This window comes from Lynx canadensis, chromosome D1 (genome assembly GCF_007474595.2).
Source record: "Lynx canadensis isolate LIC74 chromosome D1, mLynCan4.pri.v2, whole genome shotgun sequence".
Lineage (NCBI taxonomy): Eukaryota > Metazoa > Chordata > Mammalia > Carnivora > Felidae > Lynx > Lynx canadensis.
Window position 1 is genome coordinate 17,564,327 of NC_044312.2, and position 21,601 is coordinate 17,585,927.

A 21,601-nucleotide genomic window follows, 5' to 3' on the forward strand; every position below is an offset into this window, starting at 1 on the left:
TTGCGTGAGAAGAACCACCAAAGGGACTCTGGAGACAGTCTTCATGATTCCAGGCAGGCTGTGGGTTTGATTGGGTTTTCACAAGTACGGGGGAAAGTGGATTTTCGTCCAATTTGCCTCCGGTTCTCACATTAGAAGTCAATGGGATTCCAACAGAAGTCTCTATCTCGTCTTCCAGATCCACAGCCAACACCCAGTTGCCTGGAAAGGCTCCAATCTTTTCCATTCGACAGCAGTGAAAGGGATTTTTTTGATTTGGGAAGGACTTTGTTTCTTAATTTCTTAGTTTCTTCACCCGTGAACTCTTAAGAGAATTGCCGAAGGAGGCTGTTAAGAGCCGCTAACGTCTATCTTCCTCCCTTCCTCTCTTTCTGAGACCCACCCACCAAGGCAGAGACTTCTAGAATCTGTCACCGAAAAAGAAATCTCCTTTACTGTCTTTCAACCTGGTTTGTATAGGACTCTCTTCCTTGGGGGGTTACTGTCAGCAGCTCGCACCCATAGGCTAATGAAATATGAGAAATGAAAGAGTGAAACGTCGCCGAAGCAAAAAGTCACAACAATGACACACGGGGCTGTCAGAACGCCCCAGACGAACACCCAGAGGAATTTCCTGCTATCGGTCGCTTCATTTTTAGAACTGGGAGGTCAGCTGTGCCCCTCAACGAGTTTGGAGGGCAATTGATCCGGGAAGCAGATGAAAGGGTGAGTTTTCTTTTATGATGGCGCTGGTTTCTGAAATTAAGTGTTGCAGGAAGACCTGGCAGTGATTCTAACAGATAGCACCCAGGTTGGAGGCAAAGCACATGTTTTCAAGCTCTGTCATAGCTGCACCTTCTTATCTCCATTGCGCATAATGAGTCTATAAAGGAACCCTGCCACTTGCCTCCGAGCTGGAGCCCCGCCAAGCTGCCCGCGGTGGTTCTACCCAGTGTGGCTTTGGCTCCAATTTTCCATGTTCTCCCTCTGTCCCCCTTCCTCCATCCTGCCTCACCTATCCCCGCACTGGGAGAGGGATGCACCGGGGCAGGAGCGGGGGGGGGGGATCTACAAAGGAGACGTGGCCCCCAAAAGGCTTTGCTTAACTAAAATCTCTTCGAACAAACCTTAAGGGTGGTGGTGGTGGTGGTGGTTTTAAATAAGTAGTTGTATCATCTATTTCTGGCTTTTTAAAAACCTGCTAACAAATGTTTCCCCAGAATCGAGGATGTGAAAACTCTTAATTTCTACGGGAAGAAAGTAGGACACCAGAGCTTCTTAGACGGAGATGCCAAGCCTGGGTGGGAAGAACCGAGGGACCCTGGGGCTAGCGATTGGGGCCGTCTTGGCAATCCCTCCCGGCTGGCCGTGTCTTTAGAGTTTTCACAAAGTCTCAACCCTCTGCCCCCACTGTCCTACTTCCTGTCTCTCTCCCTTCCTCTTCTCTGCTTCCAGTGCCCCAGAATAAGTCTCCTTAGGTGAGAGAAGAGAGGAATGATTTGTAAAGACTGTCCCTGAAAGAAGCATCCTCTTCCCAATTTTGGTGGCACCAGCCCTTGTTGGTGCCCTTTTAGGTCTGCTTTAGAACACCGCAGCAACCTGGGCTAGCCAAGTCTGCCAAACGCACTATGGAACTGGAACTTGTGATTCCATTTTAGGACTGGAAGAGAGAAGAATCCCATAGAATCATCAAACAGATGGAGAAACTGAGTCTCGTACAGGCTAAAAGATTGCTCAGGGTTACGTAGTAAGTTCAAGTCGGGGTGAGGACTTAGACACAAGGTCTAGCTCCCTGTTCAACGTTTTCCTGACTGTATCCCCCTGGAGTCTATGGAGAAATGGGTTCTGTTTGTGTCTTTTAGGTAATCAACTTGCATTAATTCCCATTATGTGCAAGGTACCATATTTAGGACATTAGCTCTTTCCTCGGTCTCTGATATCACTCAGTAGGATCTGCCTAGCTCACCAACCAAAGGGAGTTCTTTCTTTAGTGATCTAAAGATTCATTTCACAACAATGAAGCATAAACATAGCCATTGGTCTGAACGTTTTACTTGGATTAAGTTAATACAGGAGTGATTCCAGGATGTCTGTGACATCCCCAGTGTAGACCAAGAAAATGGTTCAAGCCAGGACGTCTGTGGCCAAGAATTTCCATCAGAGGGTCTCCCTAATGTCTTTTCAAAGGTATAGTCTAGATCCTATGCTCTTTGTCATATTATATGAATTCAGAGTCACTTGGCTTCCCCTGCCCCAGTGGACTTCCTGAAAAGCCGCAAGAGTATAGTTCTCTGTATGGGCCCAAATAGTGCACCCATCCAGCCCTGCCCTTGGACACCCGAGAGCCCCACAGGTGGGTGATTGGTGCTGTCATCCAAGACAGCACTGGATGAGACAGCACTAGCCTCTCTCACTGGAGAGAGGCTAGAGAGGTTTCAGAAGCCATCACAGCCCCCTCAGGCTGCCCCTGCAGTAGTGACTATGAGGGAGACGTGTCCCCACCTGTAGGGAGACCGGCAAAGACTATCATCAGAGCCGCATGGGTGCAGAGGGCTGACTACAGAGGCAGCTCACCACGCAGAAGATAGATAACTGTGGAAAACAAGGGGAAGAGAGAGGGGAAGCTGGCTCCCAGACTTTGGGATTTTGTGGACCAGGAAAATAAACAAACAGTATGGGGGAGACTGGTAAAGGGTTGCCTTTTTTTTTTTTTTTTCCACTTTGCAAGGTGGGGAGTTTTTAAAATACCATTTAGAAAATTTTTTTTTATGTTTATTTCGTTTTGAGAGAGAGAGAGAGAAAGAGAAACAGCATGAGCAGGGGGAGGGGGGCAGAGAAGGAGGGAGACACAGAACCCGAACCAGGCTCCAGGCTGTGAGCTGTCAGCACAGAGCCCGACACGGGACTCAAACCACAAGTGGTGAGTTGAAATTGGTCGCTTAACCCACTGAGCCATCCAGGTGCCCCTTAAAATACCATTTAGAATCAGCATCATGTCACAAAAGAAATTCTAACCTCTCCCCCCAAGAAAAAAGGAAGAACGCCATCTCCAAATTTAAAAGAAATGTTTCAAGTCCCCGCAATATCCTTCTTTTTTTCCCGTTTCAACGAGGAAGCGCGTAAACTGCACCGTGGGCCTGCACAGCCCACAGAATGTGCTGAGGAACCATGGATCTCTGTGAACCCCCCCTCCTGCAGACTCTGACTCCAGAGTGCCATTTCCCTGTCTCTTACCAGCTGCCCTGGGCTGAGGTGCACACACAGGGAGGCACATCAAGCCCCAGCCCTGTAGGTACCGTAGGCACGGAGCTAGCTCCTTACTCTCGGGGCTCGTCACTAATCCGCCTTGACCTTCTCTACGTTTCTGTTTCTGCCCGCCTGGGGAGGCCCCGCACTGATGCTCTCCTGCCTCCACTTACACAGATTAAAACTGAGGACCTCAGTGACTCCTTGCAGCAGACCCTCTCGCATCGGCCATGTCACCTGAGTCAAGGACCTGCCATGATGTCTGGAAACCAAATGTCTGGGGTAAATGCCAGCCTGATGCCGGGGAGCCCTGATAGTCTCAGTGGGCCGGGGAGTTGAAGTCAAGCCTTCTCCAAAATGCTTGACCTCTAGACCTGGCTCTCGGTGAATTCGTGGTCCGAAAAGCCCCCTGTAGGGAGTGTGACCGAGGGATTCAGGCCTGGGGTGGAGGTGGGAGTCCAGAGGGGAAGCCCGGCTGCCTCTACCTGTCTGGGACCAAAAGGAGCCGGCCTGGCCAGAACAATGGACCTAGCGGCTGTGGAGCTGGCCCCCATTTCAGGGGGCCCTATTGCGACAACCATGGCTACAGATATAGAGCATTTCTGTCTCCAGCGAGCCCACTCTCCTCCCTCGAGGTTTTGCACCAAAGCCAAAGTAGAACAGAGTGTCGTGCGGGGAAGAGGAGGCACCCTGAAACAGTAACAGCAAACGTCAGAGAGGGCGGATGTCCATGTGGCGAGCCCCTCTCTTGGTCTGGATCACCTGGGGAAGAAATGCCACCCCTTCCCTGGAAATACTTAAGACCGGAACGTGTGCCCATTCCTTCACTTCCTCATTCAGCAGGGGTTTACCAGACCGAAGCACAGCCCTCAGGGGGCACAGAGCCCTGAGGATCTCGATCCCCCACGTATCGGAACTGCTGTCTCCCCTTTGAGGGCTGGTGGGAGGAGCCCAGGGGCAGTGGCCTTTCTGCTTCATCAGATCGGTTGTGTTAAGAAATAATAACTTGCTCCTCCTTCCAGGAAAGGCTCAGGCCCAGGAAATGGCCAAGACGTGGCTTTTAGCACAGTCGAGTGGCATGAGATTAAAGAAACAGAGTCAGACGATCGGGATTTCATGTCATTTCTAGGGTAAACCTCTGAGAGCCGGGTAACACTGAGCCTGTGCCTTCGACGTTTACCGTCTACTTGGGAGACAAGACTGACACGCACGAAAGTTAAATAACAAGGCAAAGTTTAAGTACACTAGGCTGAGAGGCACTGCTTGGCTGAGTGCAGGAGCTGTAACAATGCCAGCATTAATGGAATCGCTGCTACGTGCCAGGCACTTGAGCTACACAGAGACATAAGGCAAGGTCACTGCCAACAAACTCTCAGAGTCTGGAGCCCCACGGGACAGATGGGCAGCAGGCAGATGGAGCCGGCACCCCCAGCGTGTAAATTCGGCGATTTATGTGTCTCCCCATGTGCAGGACATGACCTCCCTCCATCCGCTCCAGCAGCTCGTGCTGGTTCCTGGCCACCTCCAGTCCGTATCCCAGTTCCTGCTATCCCAGACCCAATCTGGGCAACAAGGTAAGAACTCGGGAGTTTTCCACATCGATCAAGTCCAGCAAAGTGCTGCTGTGGCTTGCTGGATAAAGGAGCCCAAGTGTGGGGCATGGGTGAGTGGCTCACTCCTCTGGCATTGAGACCCAGGGAAGGGACCCTGGCATTGCCCCCGCCAGGCTGAGAGTCCTCTGCTTTTCCCTCTCATCTTCCTCAACTTCACGGCCAGTAGAGACTGAGGTGCAAGGTGGCAAGGAGCTGGGGGCGGAGGGGAGCACAGGAAGGAAGAGCTCCTTGGGACATGCAGTGCAGACAAGTCCCAGTTCCTTGGAAATCTTTCAGGACTGATTCAGACTTTCACCTCCAGGAAGCCGGCCTTGACTCTGCTTGGGTAGAGCAGCAGCGCCACCCTCAGGCGGGAGAAGGGGTTTTCAGGTTTTCTTTGGCACGGAAATTACTACCAGAGACTGGCTCCTGGGCCAAGAGCAAACAGATTAGAATATTCATGATAATAGCTGGTATTTCTTGAACGTGATTTGCCAGGAGCCCTGATGAGTGATTTTCCTGGCATTTTTCAAAATAACCTTGTGTGGTAGATAGTCATAGTGTGTCTCTGGTGACATAAGAAAAGTCCGGAAGTTTGGCCGAAACCTGTGTTCCTGGCCATTGACCTGCACTGCCTGCCCACCTCCCCCCTCTCTCTGGTCTCCACTGACGAGGGCCAAAGTGATGGAGGAAGTAGGAGTTTGCCACCTGTGTACAAATCCCAGGTAGAGGCTTTGGAAACCCAGAATCCAAACAACGTGCAACTCTGCCTTCCATCCCTAACACCTGCCTAAATTACAGTCCCTACCCCTAGGTTCTGAGGCATCTCAGAGTATTTTTATGGTGATGACTGAGAACATACTTGAGCCTTTAAGTACTTATTTTAGCTAAACAACGTATATCACATTCCTAGGTAACAGCTAATTCCCTTCTGTTTTAAAAGATAGTGACGTGAGGGGCGCCTGGATGGCTCAGTCGGTTAAGTGTCCGACTTCGGCCTAGGTCACCATCTTCTTGTTCATGAGTTCAAGCCCTGCGTCGAGCTCTGTGCTGACAGCTAGGAGCCTGGAGCCTGCTTCAGATTCTCTCTCGCTCTCTCTCTCTCTCTCCCTCCCTCCCTCTCTGCCCCCTCCCGCTTGCGCTTTGTCTCTCAAAAAATAAATAAACATTAGAAAAAATTTTTATTTTTTTATTTTATTTTTTATTTTTTTAACGTTTATTTATTTTTGAGACAGAGAGAGAGCATGAACGGGGGAGGGTCAGAGAGAGAGAGAGACACGAATCAGAAACAGGCTCCAGGCTCTGAGCGGTCAGCACAGAGCCTGATGCGGGCCTCGAACTCACAGACCACGAGATCATGCCCTGAGCCGAAGTCGGAGGCTTAACCGACTGAGCCACCCAGGCGCCCCTAGAAAAAAAATTTCAAAGACAGTGATGTGAAAATGGCCCAGAGGTAGACATATAACCAGTGAGGCCAGTGTATGATGCAGGGCAAAATAAACAAACAAAAAATTTTCGGAAGGCAGAAAACTCATTGGTTAAAAAAAAAAATTCTTTTTTTTTTTTTTTTAAATCACTTACTGGCTGTGTGTCCTTGGGAAACTTCACCTAACTTCTCTGAATAAAAACGGAGCAAAATAAAATAAAATGGAAAACAGTAAGAAATAGAAAAATAGTAAAATTCTACCTCACGAGGTTATTGAGGGCTATTCAAAATAATGCATATAAAAAGGCTTTGTGTATTTCAAAATGCAGTATAAATGTTAGATTACTATTAGCATTTAAGCCTCTGACTCCTGGCTCGGAGCTCCTTATGAGAGATTTTTGTTTACTTTAATAAGGAAAAATTAAGCCCTGACTTTTATAGACTGAGGAGCGTAAAGGTCAGCTTCCACAGATGCCGTACATCAGTGACCTGCAGCCGCTTAGGGACCCCAGAGACCCCAAGGTTCTGGTCTGTGCTGAGTGGTTGGGGTGACCCGGCCCATTGTTCTGGTAGCTCGATGGCTTCATTCCCGCAGCGACAGTGAGAGCTCCTGGCTGAGGACCTTCCTAGAGGGAGGCCACTCTCATGACCACCAGTCAGGCAGAGCCCTTCATGGGCCGTTTTCCTGGAGAGGGAAGGAGAAAGCGGTCCTCAGACAGTACAAGGAGCAGAAAGAGGTCCTCAGACAGTACAAGGAGGCCATACCACCAGACAGAGTTTCCAGAGGCTTGGCCCCTGGTCTTCCCTTCTCTCTCAGCTCTTCCTCCCAAGTAGAAAATGTCCTCGTTCTGCCAAGAGCCTCTGGCCAGCCATGTGCCGCCTTTTGGGGCTCTCTGGCCCCATCTATGTGGCCTGGCATATTTGCAGATTTGCCCAGGTTTTTGTGGCTGTCTGCAGGCAAAATGGAGCTCCCCGGCCCCTCCGTTCCAGCTGCTTTTCCTTCCCTGTTGGATTTCATCGGCCTGCTTAGCAGCTCCCAGAGCAGGCTGGCCTTGACCTCCTTAGCCCGTGCAGCACCATTCCAGGCAGGCGGGCGGGCAAGCCGGAGGACTGGTTTGCGGATGGCTGTTTACCTGCTTATCCGTGTCTCGTTCACCTCCACCTGCGTGTGGCAATGCCTGGCAGTCCCGTGGGGGCCCTTTGCACAGGGCTCGGGGTGGGTTGAGGGACCTGACGAGGTAGCAGGGGGTGGGGACGGTTATCTCGGTCCCGAAGCTGTGGAGCGTGTCCTTCAGACGGCCTGGATTTTATTTTGTTTGTTCCTTTGTCCCTCCCCTTCCACTCAGGTCTGCAGCCAAATCTTCTCCCCTTTCCGCAGCAACAGAGCTCTCTCCTCCTCCCGCAGACCGGGCCTGGCCTGGCGTCCCAGGTAAACAACCACATTCTTCCTGTCTCCCCCTGAGAATGCCTCAGCTCTGGACAGAGCTGCTCACCGGTGTTCCCCCACCCCCTCGATGCTGCACTTACGCCTCTGGGAAGAGGGGCTAGCGAGGGATTATCCCTGTTCACACACGAGGAATCAAAGCCACGGCCGGGAGAAACGATCGAACCAGCATCGCCAACAGCCCCAGGACTGGAGCCCAGAGATCTCAGCTCCCAGGCCGTCCTGCTCAGCAGTGTGGGTCCTCCACACCAGCCCTGGTTTCGCTCACTCCTCTTAGGACCATCCAGGTCCTAAGGAGGGCTGACTTTCAGGGATGCCACGGCGACCGCCAGCCCTGCCCGGGTCCTCTCAAGCCCCAAGGAGGAGACCAGAGTCCCCACCAGGCCACAGTCTCTCACCTCTGGGTCCCTGTCAAGACCCACTATCCTCGGCCACCTCCTGCAGTGCACTTGTGCGGGTCAGGAGGTCCGAGACCGGCGCGAGGGGCTGTTAACAGAGCTGCCGTGTTGCCACACGGTACCTGTTTGCCAATTACAAGGAGCCACCTCTTCCTCTGGCCGGACGTGGCCTCTTTCTAGGTGTGTGGCTCGCTAAGAGCAGCAGGAGCTGTCTGGTAGGTGCCTCTCCTCCCCTCATCTGGGTGCCCCCGTGCACAGCTGCAGGAGATGGCTCTGCAGAGACAGGTTACAGGGCCCCACTGGCCCTTCTGTGCGCGAAGATCCCCACGGATCACTAAGGGCCCTGACTCTAGAGGGCTAGAGTGTCCACTGAAGACATCAGGAAGGGGAGAGGGTGCCATCTAGTGGCTAATAGGAAGGGGGCCACTGGAATCCTAAACTCACTCTCTCCTGGGGACTCAGAATGTCATCATAGACTTACATCTGGAAGAGATCTTATAGAGGCCTGAGATCAACTCTCATATCTTACGACTTGAGAATCCAAGAGGCCGTTCAGGAGGTTATTAAGATGGTCCAGGGCAGCGGTAATGAGGGACTTGCTCAGGGTTGTGGCAATAAGAGTAGAGAGGAAAGGGCAAACGAGGACCTGTTTGGGGAAGACGAACGAATGCAATTTGGCCTCTCGTTGGATATGAGAGGAAGGGAGAAGAAGGTCTAGCAAAGAGAGCTCAAGAAGTATTTGTTAAAGAACAAAGGAATCGATGAGAAGGAAGTCTCAAAGAGAGCTGAAGATTTCCACCCCCATCCTGCAAAACAGGACCAAACCCATAAGGCTCCAAATCATTCTGTTCTAAAAGATCCTTTGCCAGGGTCCTCTCACCTTCCTCATCCTGAGGCTGCCCGTCTGAATTGTAAATCTGCAGATCTCGGAAGAGAGAAGGAGGAAAGTTCACCTTAGTCTAGGAAAACGGTAAGCTGGGAAGGAGAAAGACAAGGGCGGATATAGGTAGTGCTGTCCACGTGGGCAGTGGCTCCTGGACGGGACGCAATGCCTGGACCCCTCGGTCTGGGTTCCAGAGCTTGTGCTATGGTGGATGTCTTCAGGAGGGGGATTCAATCCAACCCCAAAAGGGCGCCACGTGAACTCTAGGTTTTAGAGCCCATTTTTCTATGAAAATGAACTAAAGGAAGACTATCTCCTGACAACCATAAATGAGATCAACGTATATTTAGATAGCACGGGAATACCTTTGATTTAGAAACAAAAAACACAGGACGCTTGCCCCGCTCAGTCGGTGGAACATGCGACTCTTGATCTCGGGGTCACGAGTTCAAGCCCCACATTGGGTGTAGGGATTACTGAAAAATTAAATAAATAAACTTAAAACAAAAACAAAACAAAACGAAACACACCCAAACAACACTCTCATGAAAGAAAATGATGGGTTCGAAAGTAAGATGGCAGTCATAAGGGTTTAAATTTTTCTGGAAGGTCTATTAATATAACAAGTCTCGGATGTCCTCTGTTATCTCCAGTTAATGCCTGTTAAACACCTCAGTTACTTTGCTTTGTGGAAAAGAACAGGCAAGGCAAACAACCTTTTCCTTGTCCCATTCTGAGATTTGCTTTTGGAATCTTAGTAAACAACCCCGCTAGCTCCTTTTACGGCGGAAAATTGAAAGAAGGAAGTTACCTGCCCAGAGTCAAACAATGAGTCATAGACTAAAACCCAAGAAGGCCACCTCCCTGTCCTGCAGTCCTGTGTCTGCCCCAGCTATTCTAGCTATTTGCTATCCCTTTGTAGAAACCCAAATTTTCACTTCCACGCCCCTGAAAAAAATAGGAATCAAGTGCGCCCAGACATCTGTCGCCTGCTAAGCACACAATAGAAAGTGCCATTTGATCTGTGCCATTGTGGATCTGTTTGGCATGTGTTCCCTTTTAGGCAATTGGGCGCCCCGGGCTGCCGGGATCTTCTTTAGACCCCCATCTGGAAGCGTCCCCACATCTCCCAGCGCCGAAGCATCTACCCAGCTCTGGAGGGGCTGATGAGCCCAGTGACCTGGAAGAGCTGGAGAAGTTTGCCAAGACCTTCAAGCAGAGGCGCATTAAGCTGGGTTTCACACAGGTTTGGTTTGCGGGGAGCTAGAAGGGATCGGGTTGAGCGAGCGGAGACGGGGCTTCCCGAGTGTACATTTGAGGAGCGGCCGGACGTTCAATGTGTTTGGGGCAAGCCCACGTGTCCCTGTGTTCCCTGAGAATAGGGCACAGTTTCTATTGGTAAGGGAACTGGGGGACACTGCTGGGAAACGGGTAGGAGGAATGAGAGCCAGACAAGGGGTTGGGCACATGGGCACGGCCCTCTCCGAGTCTGGGGAGGGAAATGAACCAAAGTCTCCCTCTTAGAGGGAAAAAACCTGGAAAGGAGTCACGGTCACGGGTGGGTGCTTGAAGGTTCTGTCCGTGCATGATGGGCGCCAGGATGGTGGGGAACGTGGACGAAGAAGAGAAGGAGCCCGTCCCTCCGGCTTCTCCCTCTCGGTCCCCACATGCAGGGAGATGTGGGGCTGGCGATGGGAAAACTGTACGGTAATGACTTCAGCCAGACCACCATCTCGCGATTTGAGGCCCTCAATCTGAGCTTCAAGAACATGTGCAAGCTCAAGCCACTGCTGGAGAAATGGTTGCACGATGCAGGTAGGCATCCGGGACTCAAGGGTGGACGGTGCCCCAGAGGATTCTGCAGGGAAGGGGCTGGTGACTTGTCTGAGTTGAGGCTTTAGGCGGTCAGTGTGTAAGACCCCTTCTCCTCCTGGGCCTGGAACCACCTGAGAAATAAGATACAGAAGACAGACAAGGGGAGAGGGAAATGTCTGCTTCGTTGCTGAGAGGGCCCCTTGAAAGACATGGCTTCAGGTCTGTGGCCATGAAGACTTGGCCCCCTTCCCTTGTCCACCCTACGGCCACCCAGCCACCTGGGGACGGCTCACCAGAGACAAAGTTTGGGTCTGCAAACTTACTCACCTTGCGCTCTGGACCCCTTCTAGGTTGGGAAGATAGGGGAATGGGTTCTCTAGGATCTCCTGGGGGAGCCGGGAAGGCAAGAGTCACAACACAAGCCCTCTGTCTGGCTAACCTCGAGCAGGTCTCCAGAGGGCAGGGAGTCACCGTGAGCAAGACTAGTGGGGAAAGTCCTACAGCAGGAGCAGGGTCCACAGGATTCTGTCAGCCGGGTGACCTGGGAGGCATTCCAGGAGGTCAAGGGTGCAAGCCAAGGGCAAGATGTTTGGAATACTGAATGGAGGAGGTTGGTGTCTGGGGACAGTGGGTGACAGGGTTCTTACCAGGACACCATCAACACATTGGACCGGAGAATTCTTGGTTGGAAGAGGCTGTCCTGTGAATTATAGGGCATTTAGCGGCATCCTTGGTCTCTACCCCCCGGGTGCCAGCAGCACCTGCCGCCCGTTGAGACATACAGAAATGTCTCCAGATATCCCAAATGTCCCCTGGGGGAGCAGTCATGGTGCAAAACCGCCCCAGCTGAGAACCACTGGTGTAGGCAGAGAGGGAAGGAGCAGAGCCGGCGCCAGGCTGGGCTCTAGTCAGGAGACACATGTTGACGAGTACTTCCTGTGCAGAGGAAGGAAAGGGTGGGATGGGCAGACAAGGGGGTCAGTCACCCCCTCAGAAGTCCCTCCACGAGGAAACATGGAAGGTCAAGGAAGCTGTCCCCAACGACTTGTCCCCTCGTCAGCTTTCTTCAGGGCACTGAAGTGACAGAGATGATCAGAGGGTCTTAGGATCTTTGGGAAGAGACCTTACGGGTCGTTTCTAGTGCGTCCCCCCTACCTGATGCCTGAATCCTTCCTGTGGGGTATATCTGCCCACCGATCATACAGCCTCAGCTCCAACACTTGCCCTGAAAAGAAAGTGACATCAGCACCAACATTCTGCCACCAAGTGCCATTGCTTTTAGCTCAAAACACCAGTTCCCATTTTACTGAGCATCCATATCCAAGCATCCTTGTAAAAGACAGACTCATGAGAGTCCCTTGTAGGAGCCCTGCCTGCACCCACTCACACCCACACATGCCGCTGATGTCTGAGTGTCCTTGAACCGTGACCGCAAACACTGGAGGCATTGGCATGGGAGTCGCGGAAGACCTTTGCCCAGAGCAATGAGGACAAGCAGGGTTCTTGGCCTGTTCTGGTTCCCCTTCCGGGAGGAGGGGGCTGGTCCCAAAAGAGCCACTGCAGAGCCTACTGGGCAGCATCGGTGGATCTCAAGGCCATTGACACAGAGCTCAACTGGCCATGCATTCTCTTCTCTGAGCTTCCTTTGTCTTTCCACCTCCGGACAGAAACCTCTCCATCGGACCCCTCGGGGAGCACCCCCAGCTCTTTCCCCACCCTCAATGAAGTGTTTGGTAGGAAGAGGAAGAAACGGACCAGCATCGAGACCAATATCCGCCTGACTCTGGAGAAGAGATTTCAAGATGTGAGCGGCTCCTCTGGGTGGGAACGGGTGGGCTGATGTGCAGAGTTGGATGAGCAGACACACTCAGGCCCCTCGGTACCACACCTGCCCTGGGAAAGGGTCGGAAAGCAAGCCCAGGCACCCTCTCCAGGCACCCATGTGTCCCAGGGAGCGGGCGCCTTCGTCTTGGGTTTCAGGAACTTCTTCCCCCACTGACTCTTCTTGCCCTGACATTTTTTAAGGGCCCATTGTCCCTCTCACCAGGAGATTTAAAGAATGGGATATAGGGGGACGCCTGGGTGCCTCAGCTGGGTAAACATCCAACTTCGAATCAGGTCATGATCTCCCAGTCCATGAGTTCGAGCCCCACGTCAGGCTCTGTGCTGACAGCTGGAGCCCAGAGCCTGCTTCTTATTCTGTGTCTCCCTTTCTCTCTGCCCTACCCCTGCTTGCACTCTGTCTCTCTCTCTCTCTCTCTCTGTCAAAAATAAACATTAAAAAAAAAAAAAAAGGGATATAGAGTCCCAGAAGAGGGTGGATCTCTGTATCCAGTGGAGGTAAAGGGAGCAAAGCCAGAACACTCCATATAAATTCTTTCTTTCTTTCTTTCTTTCTTTCTTTCTTTCTTTCTTTCTTTCTTTCTTTCTTTCTTTTCTTTCTTTCTACCTTAGTTGACATATAATATTATATTAGTTTCAGGTGTATGGCAGGGATTCAACAATTTTACCCATTACAAAATGCTCATCATAACAAGTATAGTTACCATCTGAAATTCTTTACTTTCTATGCATTGATTTGTAGTTTTAGAATTATCAGTGTAGTAAATGCTCACTGTAAACAATTAGGAAAATATAGAGAAGTAGAAAGAACAAAAAATCTACCATCAAATGGCATCTAAATGTATTTCCTCCTGTTTCTTTCTCCACACACATTTAAATACTTGTGATCATATAATATGATACATTTGTTTGAACTTGTAGCAAAAGCATATTCCTGAGCCAGTATGTAGAAGCTAATAATAATACCAGCTTTGTGCCCTGTGGGAGCTAGGGAAGAGAAGAAGGAAAACAGGTGTGGTCTACACAGCTTCTAATCGGGATCCCTTGGATACCAGCCTTCAGAGCCTCTATCCACACGACCCAGGTCCCTAAAGGATGTGTCCTTGGCCTCATTTAATCTTGTGGGCCCCAGGCCTCCGAGACTGCTGCCCGCTCCAGCGAATTCATTCGCTGGTGCATCTGGCTCAAGGATTTGATGGCTGCGTCCTGCTGGCAGAATGGCAAGAGCTGGCTTTTCCTGCTGATTAGGTTTCTGGGAGCAGCCGAGCAAGGGAGGGGGTGTGTAGGAAGGAGGGAAAGGGGCTGAGATCAAAGATTGGGTGGAGGGAGGGGTTGGAACAAGAAAGTGCTGAATATATATGTCTCCACAGTCTTGGATCCGCATGCTTTAGTTTATGTTTTCCTATTTTGAGGTGGGACAGGAAGCAATAACACGAGAAAAGGTTATCAGGTTGTGTGGCGAAACACGGGGTTCGGGATTCTGCCCGTCCCACACACATGTCAAAGGACTTCTCCTTTCAGAACTTCTCCTGAAGTAAGAAATGAGGGAAGAGAGCTACATTTGTGGATCCTGTATTTTGTGGCAGGCCCTGGGCTTGGCAGTTTACACATGGTTTCTCATTTTAGCCTCGCAACAATCCTATACAGTAGACCTTATTGTTCTCACTTCATACATGATAAGACTGAGGCTCAGAGAAGTTAAGAAAGGCTTCTAAAGCTACACAGTAAATGATAGAGCCAGCATTCCACCCTAGGTCTGATTCTAAAGCTTTTGATCCATCCATTGGCCTATCTTGTTTCCTTGGACCCTCTGGCCCCCACCCCTGATTCTTGACCCTGTTCCCCCTTCCTGCTGACCACACTCTATCCCTTTGGTCTCCGCAGAACCCCAAACCCAGCTCAGAAGAGATCTCCATGATTGCAGAGCAGTTGTCCATGGAGAAGGAGGTGGTGAGAGTCTGGTTCTGCAATCGACGTCAGAAGGAGAAGCGAATCAACTGCCCCGTGACCACACCCATCAAATCTCCCATCTACAACTCCCGCTTGGTAAGTGGCCAAGAACCAAGCTGCCCGCCAAGCATGGGGGGGGTGGGGGGTGGGGGAGGGGGCAGGAACAGGAATGGTGCCTGGAAGGTGAAGAGTCTTCTCCATCCGGGGGAAGATGGCCGTCGGGAGTTGAGAGGGGCATACAATAAATAGTCAAATAGATGCCATATGTGAAATAAACATAATATAAAGGAGAATAAAGAAGGGTAAGGGGAGTGGACGTAATTATGAGGAGATGCTTTTTTAATAGAGAGGTCAGAGAGGACCTCCCTGGGAAGGTGACATTTGAGTGGAGCCCAAAGTGTTGGAAATAGATGAAGTATCTACAAGAAAGAGTGTCCCAGGCAGAGGGACCAGCAAGTAACAATGACTTGGCATGTTTGAGGAACAGAAGGAAGCCAGTATGGCTGGGGCAGAGTGAGGAAGGAGGCGAGAATAGGAGGGGAAATCAGAGACATAACAGAGAGCAGACCACCCAAGGTCATGGAGGTCACTAAAGGACCCTGGCTTTGGGTTTGTATGAAATAAGACACTGGAGAGCTGTGAGTGGAGAAGCCTAAACTGACTGAGGTGGAGAATAATCTACGTGGCAAAGGGACACCAGTGAGGAGAACCACAATAACCAGGCTGAGAGTAGAGGAAGCTTAGGGGAGGGTGGTAGCCAGGACGGTGACAAGAAGTGGTTGGATTCTGAATATACTTCAACCGTGGAGCCAACGAGATGTGCTGAGAGCTCAGATAAGGAGTGTGAGAAATGAGGCCAAGATGAGTTTAAGGGTTTTGGCGTGAACGACTTGTTGGAAGGCGCTGCCATTTTTTTTTTTTTTTTTTTAAGATGATGAAGAAAGCCAGAGATACAGGTGTGAGGGGGAAAAAGACTAAGAATTTGGAGCTGGTCAGATTAAGCTGGACACGCCTCCTAAGGATCCGAGAGGAAGTGTCAAGTGGACAGTTGTGTGTCTGATTTTGGTGGTCTGGGGGAAAAGTCAGGGCTGGGAACAACGTGGAAGTTTGGGGAGTAGGAAATATCTTCTGCATCCAGGGAAAGATGGAGGAACATTCTCTTCCTCCATCCCTGGGGATGCCATGGTTGGAAGGTTAAGGGAATTGGGGGCAATGCCACCGTCCTATTCAGCCTTGTCTGGGGTGGAACACAGCTGTTTCATAAAAACGACACCATTGTTCATTCTTTCACCAAACATTCCTTGGCCATCTACCATAGAGTGACCTTTGCGCAGAGTGCTGGGGATACACAAATAAATAATATCTGTCCCCTGTCCCAGAGGATCTCACCATCTAGCAGAGGAGACAGACAAAGAAACAAATGATAAACAACATCATAATTTCTCTAGGAGAATTTAGGAGTTGCGGCTAACGACGCCTTGCCAAGGTGGTGGTTAGAGAAGGCTCCCCCAAGGAGATAATTAATACCTGAGCTGAGTCTAAAAGGAAAAGGAGTGAAGAGGCAAATAGGTGTGGGGTGGAGTTCTCCTGGGGGGAAAGTATAAGAACAGTAGCGGGGAGCAGGGAGAGTGTATGGCATGTTCCCAGAACTATAGGTGGTCCCTGCGGAGGGATGTGGAACGATGAGGCTAGACAGACCAGCAAGGGCCAGACTGAGGGGACTATGTACAACGCTAAGGAGACGGCTGGGAGAAGTCACCGAAGGATGTTGAGCAGGCCACTGACACCATCAGATTTGCTTTCCAGAATGATCACTCTGAGTGCAGTATAAAGGGTGGTTTGAGAGACATGAGACTGGTTGTGGGGAAACCAGGTAGGATGTGGCTGCAGTTACCCAGGAAAGAAATAATGGGGGCTGAAGCAAAGCTAGGGACTAAGAACGAGGGGAAGGGAGAGACTCAAGGGACAATGAGAAGGTGGAATTTTTGGGTCTTGGGTTATGAATCGGAAATCAGATGGCGGCAGGGAAATGACGAAGGAAAGACAATACTCTGGGCTGACTGTCAGCATTCAGGTTGTTGGGCTGATGGGGCCAGTGGTTGCTCCACTGATGGGACAGTCAGACACAGGTGGAGGAGCGGATTCGGGAGCAGGAAAAGGTGACGATTTCCATTCTTTACATTATTATAAGGTCCAGTGAGGCCTGTGGGACACCCACGTGGGGCTGTCCTTGGGCACTTGCATTGATGGGTCTGGAGGTCAGGAGAGAAGGCCAGGATGGAGACGTAGGTCAGGGAGTCATAAGCATAAATTGGTGGCTGAAATCCTAGGGGAGGAGGAGCTCAGCTATGCTGTTTGCACAACAGAGCCAAGAGAAAAGTCTAGTCTTGACCCTGGGGAACACCAGCAGGTGAGGGACAGGCAAAGGAAAAGGATCCAGGCAGGAAACTAAGGAGGAGCGAGAAGAGGCAAGAGATTGCAGTGAAGGAGATGTGAGAAGCCCTGTAGGAGTGCTCCGGGAACACAGACAAACACCGAGGATGAGAGACACTCCAACCCGAATGGAGGCTGGGAGCGCTGACCCCCTAATTTGTTCTTCAAACACATTAGGAATTAGCAAGAGCGCCACACCAGGCGGGAGGAACCATCTGTGAGAAGGCATGGGATTATAAAACGATGTGCTGCATTTGGGGAATCACAACATTGCCATCTAAATGAAGCTAAGGTTTAGGGACTAAGAGAGGTTGATAAGGGCTGGCTCACAACGGGCCACAGGTACTAAATTACCCTGCAGGCTGTGAGAAAGCAATGAAAACGTTAAGTTGGAGGCAAGGGATAGTCAGTCATCATTCTTTTCTTAAATATTTATTGAGCAGCCACCATATGTTTGGAACTGGGATATGGTGGTGCACAGGACCCGTATGATCCCTGCTTACGGTCCCAGCAGGGAAAATAGACACTAAGCAAATGCTCTTTGTGATGGAATCTCTAGAAGAGATGGAGGGTGATTTAGAGGGCCCTAACCTAGTCCTGGTGTCAGGGGCTTCTTGGAGGAAGGATGCTCAAACTGGCAGCAGCAGAATGAGTAGATGTTAATGGGGGTCGAGGGTGCACAGGGAGGACAAAGCATAGGGAAGAATATTCGAGGCAGAGGAAAGAGTGTATGCAAAGGCCCTGAGGCTGGGATGGGTGGAAAGGAGGAAGCATAGAAAGCTGGCATGGGCTGGAACCCAGGGAGTGAATGAGTGTGAATGAGGAGGCTGGAGGGGTAGGCGGGGGCTAGATTATGTCAGGCGTGTCAAAGAAATGGAACCATGTCATAAGAGCATCGGAATCTTTAAACATGGGGCTTTGGGAGGTAGGTTCTCGCTTTGGTCCAAGCCCAATCCAAGACACCCACATGGAGAAAAGCAGTGGGAGGCATGGAGGATCCAGGAAGGAGCCTGATTGGTTCTCATCATTCATTCCACACTTACTTACTGAGCACCTACAAAGTCCTAGGCACTGTAGTCGGTAGACCTGAACAGACATCATCCTGCCCTTGGGAAGACTACAGCCTAGCGGGGGGAAAAGATGTTAAATAAATAATTACATTAATGCTTGTGATGTTACAGAGGCAGCGGAGAGAGAGCATGTTCTGATCCTATCTTCTCCTCAGGTCTCATTGGCACAGTCTCCTTGGGACTAGGACATAGTTTCTTCCGCTTCTGATATGAAGTGATCTCCAGGATATACAGTTAAGCAAAAAAAAAAAAAAAAAAAAGCAAAACAAAATGGTGCAAACCAGTGTGGGCTGAATGCTAGCATTTATATAAAAAACTAAAAAGGGGGAACCATAGATACGTCTGCTTGCATATGCATAGCCTGCCTCCAGAAGGAAACAGAAGAAGCTGGTCACAGTGACTGAACACGTTATTTATTTTAAAACAACAACAAATGTCTTGGGTGTGGCAGTAGGGAGGAGAGGAGAAGAGGGAGAGAAATCATTGATAACATCTCTTACCAGGAGGCCTCACACCTGCCTCCACCCTTCGTGGGCCCCCGGCCCTACTGAGGAGGCTCATTGTAAAAAGGCAGGTAAATGAAGACAGCAGACCCGTAGCTGATTAATTGGGAAATGAATACATGCCACATCCTGTTGGGATGAGAGGATCCGAGCTGGGGAGGGGAGGGATATCAAATCACAGCTCCCTGAGAACGTCCTTCCAACGTCCTTTGGGAACATCGATTGGAGCTTCCCCTGTCGGCAAGAGGAGAATAAAGGGAAGGCAAGGTATGCAGATTTCAGCTCAAATGAAGAGGTGACCGGTGTCCAGAGACAGTTGACAGCTTCCTTCAGGGGGGGAAGGGAACGGACGCTTAACAAGCCTGGCACTCTTTGCCAGGCATTGACTTGGAAGCTTTATGGACATTATCTTATTAAATCTTAATTAGGGGCGCCTGGGTGGCGCAGTCGGTTAAGCGTCCGACTTCAGCCAGGTCACGATCTCGGGGTCCGTGAGTTCGAGCCCCGCGTCGGGCTCTGGGCTGATGGCTCAGAGCCTGGAGCCTGTTTCCCATTCTGTGTCTCCCTCTCTCTCTGCCCCTCCCCCGTTCATGCTCTGTCTCTCTCTGTCCCAAAAATAAATAAACGTTGAAAAAAAAATTTTTTTTTAAATCTTAATTAAAAGGAAATATAAGGGAGGTATTACCTCTAGTTCACGGATGAGAAAACCAAATCTCAGCGGGGTTAGGTAACTCGCCCAAAGTCACGTGGATAGTTACGATGGAACCACGTTCTCACCCCCAGATCTGTTGGGCCCCGAAGCCCATTCTTTCTATTACAACTTGTTCTAGGTCGTGCTAAGGCAGTGATTCTTAAGGGGGAGAGTCCTGAAGAGTAAGGAGGTTCGAACTAAATGACCTGAAGTCCCTTCCCAATCTCAGAGTCGGTAATGCTGGGAGGTCTTCAGGGCAAAATGAAAGTTTAGCCCCTCCAGTTTTCTCTGGAGAGTGGGCGGTCCGCTCAGACACCAGGCCAGGAAGCCTGAAACAGGTTGTCAGGGCCGGGCTCTGCTGCACCAAGCAAAGGGATCTCATGGAAGAAAAGAACGAGGTGCTATAGCCAACTGACAGCATCTGCCACGACAGGGGCCAAGCCCTCGGTACTCGAGCTTCATCCTGGCAGTGCCGAAGAAGCCTTGCCAGGGGGCCCAGCAGGGAGGGCAGGGCCCCGGGCTCTGCAGAACTGGAGCCGATGCTGTACGTGGTCCAGAGGCCCTCTTCTGGAAGCGGGGGACCGAGCGGAGGTTTGGAACTAGGCAAGCAGCCAGGAAGCTGAGTCCTGCTATCTGCGGTCTGGGGCCCAGCACCCTGGGAGAAGCAGTCAAGACTGGAGAAGGGAGCAGACACAAGACATTTACAAACCTCTGTTGCCTTTCAGGTCTCTCCCTCTGGGTCTCTGGGCCCCCTCTCTGTCCCTCCTGTCCACAGCACCATGCCTGGAACAGGTGAGCTTTACAATGGGGTTTCTGAAGAACTCCAGAATTCCTTTAAATGATGGGATGGTAGACCTGAAAGGTAACTAAGTCAGCCTTCCTTAAATGTATTTCAATGGCTATTAAAATCTCTGCCAGGAGAAGAAGGGTTCCGTGACCCCCTAAGTTTGGGAAGTGCTGAAGAGGCCAAGTTTAAAACGAGCGTTTGCTTTCTGCTTCCGCTGCCATACTTTCTCAGCACCAGAGTGCATTTCACATCCCTGAAGGAGCTGTATAGAAGGCAGGGTTTTCCAAACCAGTTTTCTGCGGAACTCTATTTTTCAAAAAGTACCTACAGCCTTCCAAAGAACTAGCAGGGGCGACCATACGTCTGCATGTGCCCAGGACAGCCCCAGCGTCTGCCTCTTGTCCGGACACGATCAATAGCACTGCTCCCCACTCGTCAAAGTATCTTGGCTTGCTTGGATGGCAAGATATCTGTCCCCTTATTCACGGGACGTTGTTAGGGAAACCCAAAAATGAGGATCCAAGCCTGTCCCCTGGCTGTACTCTTTCTAGGAGATACACGGGCGTCTTTCTGTGGAGACAGAAACAGGAGAGGGGCCGGCGACCTTTAATTGTGGCCTCAGATGCTCTTTCCTCTCCTATTCCCTTCTCTCGTTTTCCTCCCCTCCTCCTTTCCGAGCCTTCTTGTTCCTTTCCCCCTCCCGCCTCGCAGTCTGGGGCTACATACGCCCAGCCCAGGGTGTGTCCTGGGGTAGGATGATTTTGGCATCTGTCCTTTTGCGTTTGGCAATTCTTGGACCCGCAGAACCAGCCATGCCGCTCTCCAGGGCCTGCGCTGCAAAGAGCATTTAGGATGAGAGTCCCTCTGGGGCCGGGTGTTGATGCAGACGAGGCAGGAGGTGGGCCGATGGGTGGGAGGTAGGGAGAGGGCGGGAGTTCTTTGGGGATACATGTCTGAAGGGCCAGGTCACGAGGTCCCGGGACCCAGCAGCATTATTTTCCCCTTGTTTTGGCCTCTCTTCGTCCTCAGTAACGTCATCCTGTTCCCCTGGGAACAACAGCGGGCCTTCGTCTCCCGGCTCCGGACTCCACGCCAACAGCCCCACTGCATCTCAAAATAACTCCAAAGCGGCAATGAGCGCCTCCGGTTTTAACTCTTCGGGGTAAGGTGGAGGAGAGAATACCGAGACATTCCAGCAGGATCAAGGGACCATGCAAGAAGCTGGGTCAATCCTTCGGGGCAGGAAGCCTGCCACTTTCTCGGAGAGGAGAGTTGGGGTGGCAGGACGGGGACAGAGTGGACAGCCAGGCTGGACCGTATCCCTAGGGAGTGGGCTTTAAAAGAGAAGCTTCGGCCAGCCAGCAGTCCTGGCAAGAGGCTGATGTCAACAAAGCCAATATTTCCATCCTCACTGGGAGGGTGGAAATTTCTGAACACTCCTGTAAGGAAGGGCCAGGTCCTTCAGTGGGCTTAGGGCTTCTCCACTCCCTGCCAGGAACCCTGCTCTTGGGGCGTTCTGACGTGAGCGGGAGCTGTCAGTGT

At 51.0% G+C, this 21,601-nt stretch overlaps 1 protein-coding gene across 1 annotated transcript in view; it reads left to right on the forward strand.

Moving 5' to 3' along the window:
- The window catches only part of POU2F3 (POU class 2 homeobox 3), a 38,430-nt gene that overhangs the window by 14,966 nt on the left and 1,863 nt on the right, over positions 1-21,601 (forward strand). The window contains exons 2-10 of the mRNA XM_032595006.1: positions 3,403-3,507; positions 4,697-4,799; positions 7,590-7,672; positions 10,032-10,214; positions 10,642-10,783; positions 12,451-12,587; positions 14,510-14,671; positions 19,998-20,064; positions 21,089-21,221. Coding sequence (XP_032450897.1) covers positions 3,403-3,507; positions 4,697-4,799; positions 7,590-7,672; positions 10,032-10,214; positions 10,642-10,783; positions 12,451-12,587; positions 14,510-14,671; positions 19,998-20,064; positions 21,089-21,221 — 1,115 coding nt within the window. The remainder of the gene's footprint in view (positions 1-3,402; positions 3,508-4,696; positions 4,800-7,589; positions 7,673-10,031; positions 10,215-10,641; positions 10,784-12,450; positions 12,588-14,509; positions 14,672-19,997; positions 20,065-21,088; positions 21,222-21,601) is intronic.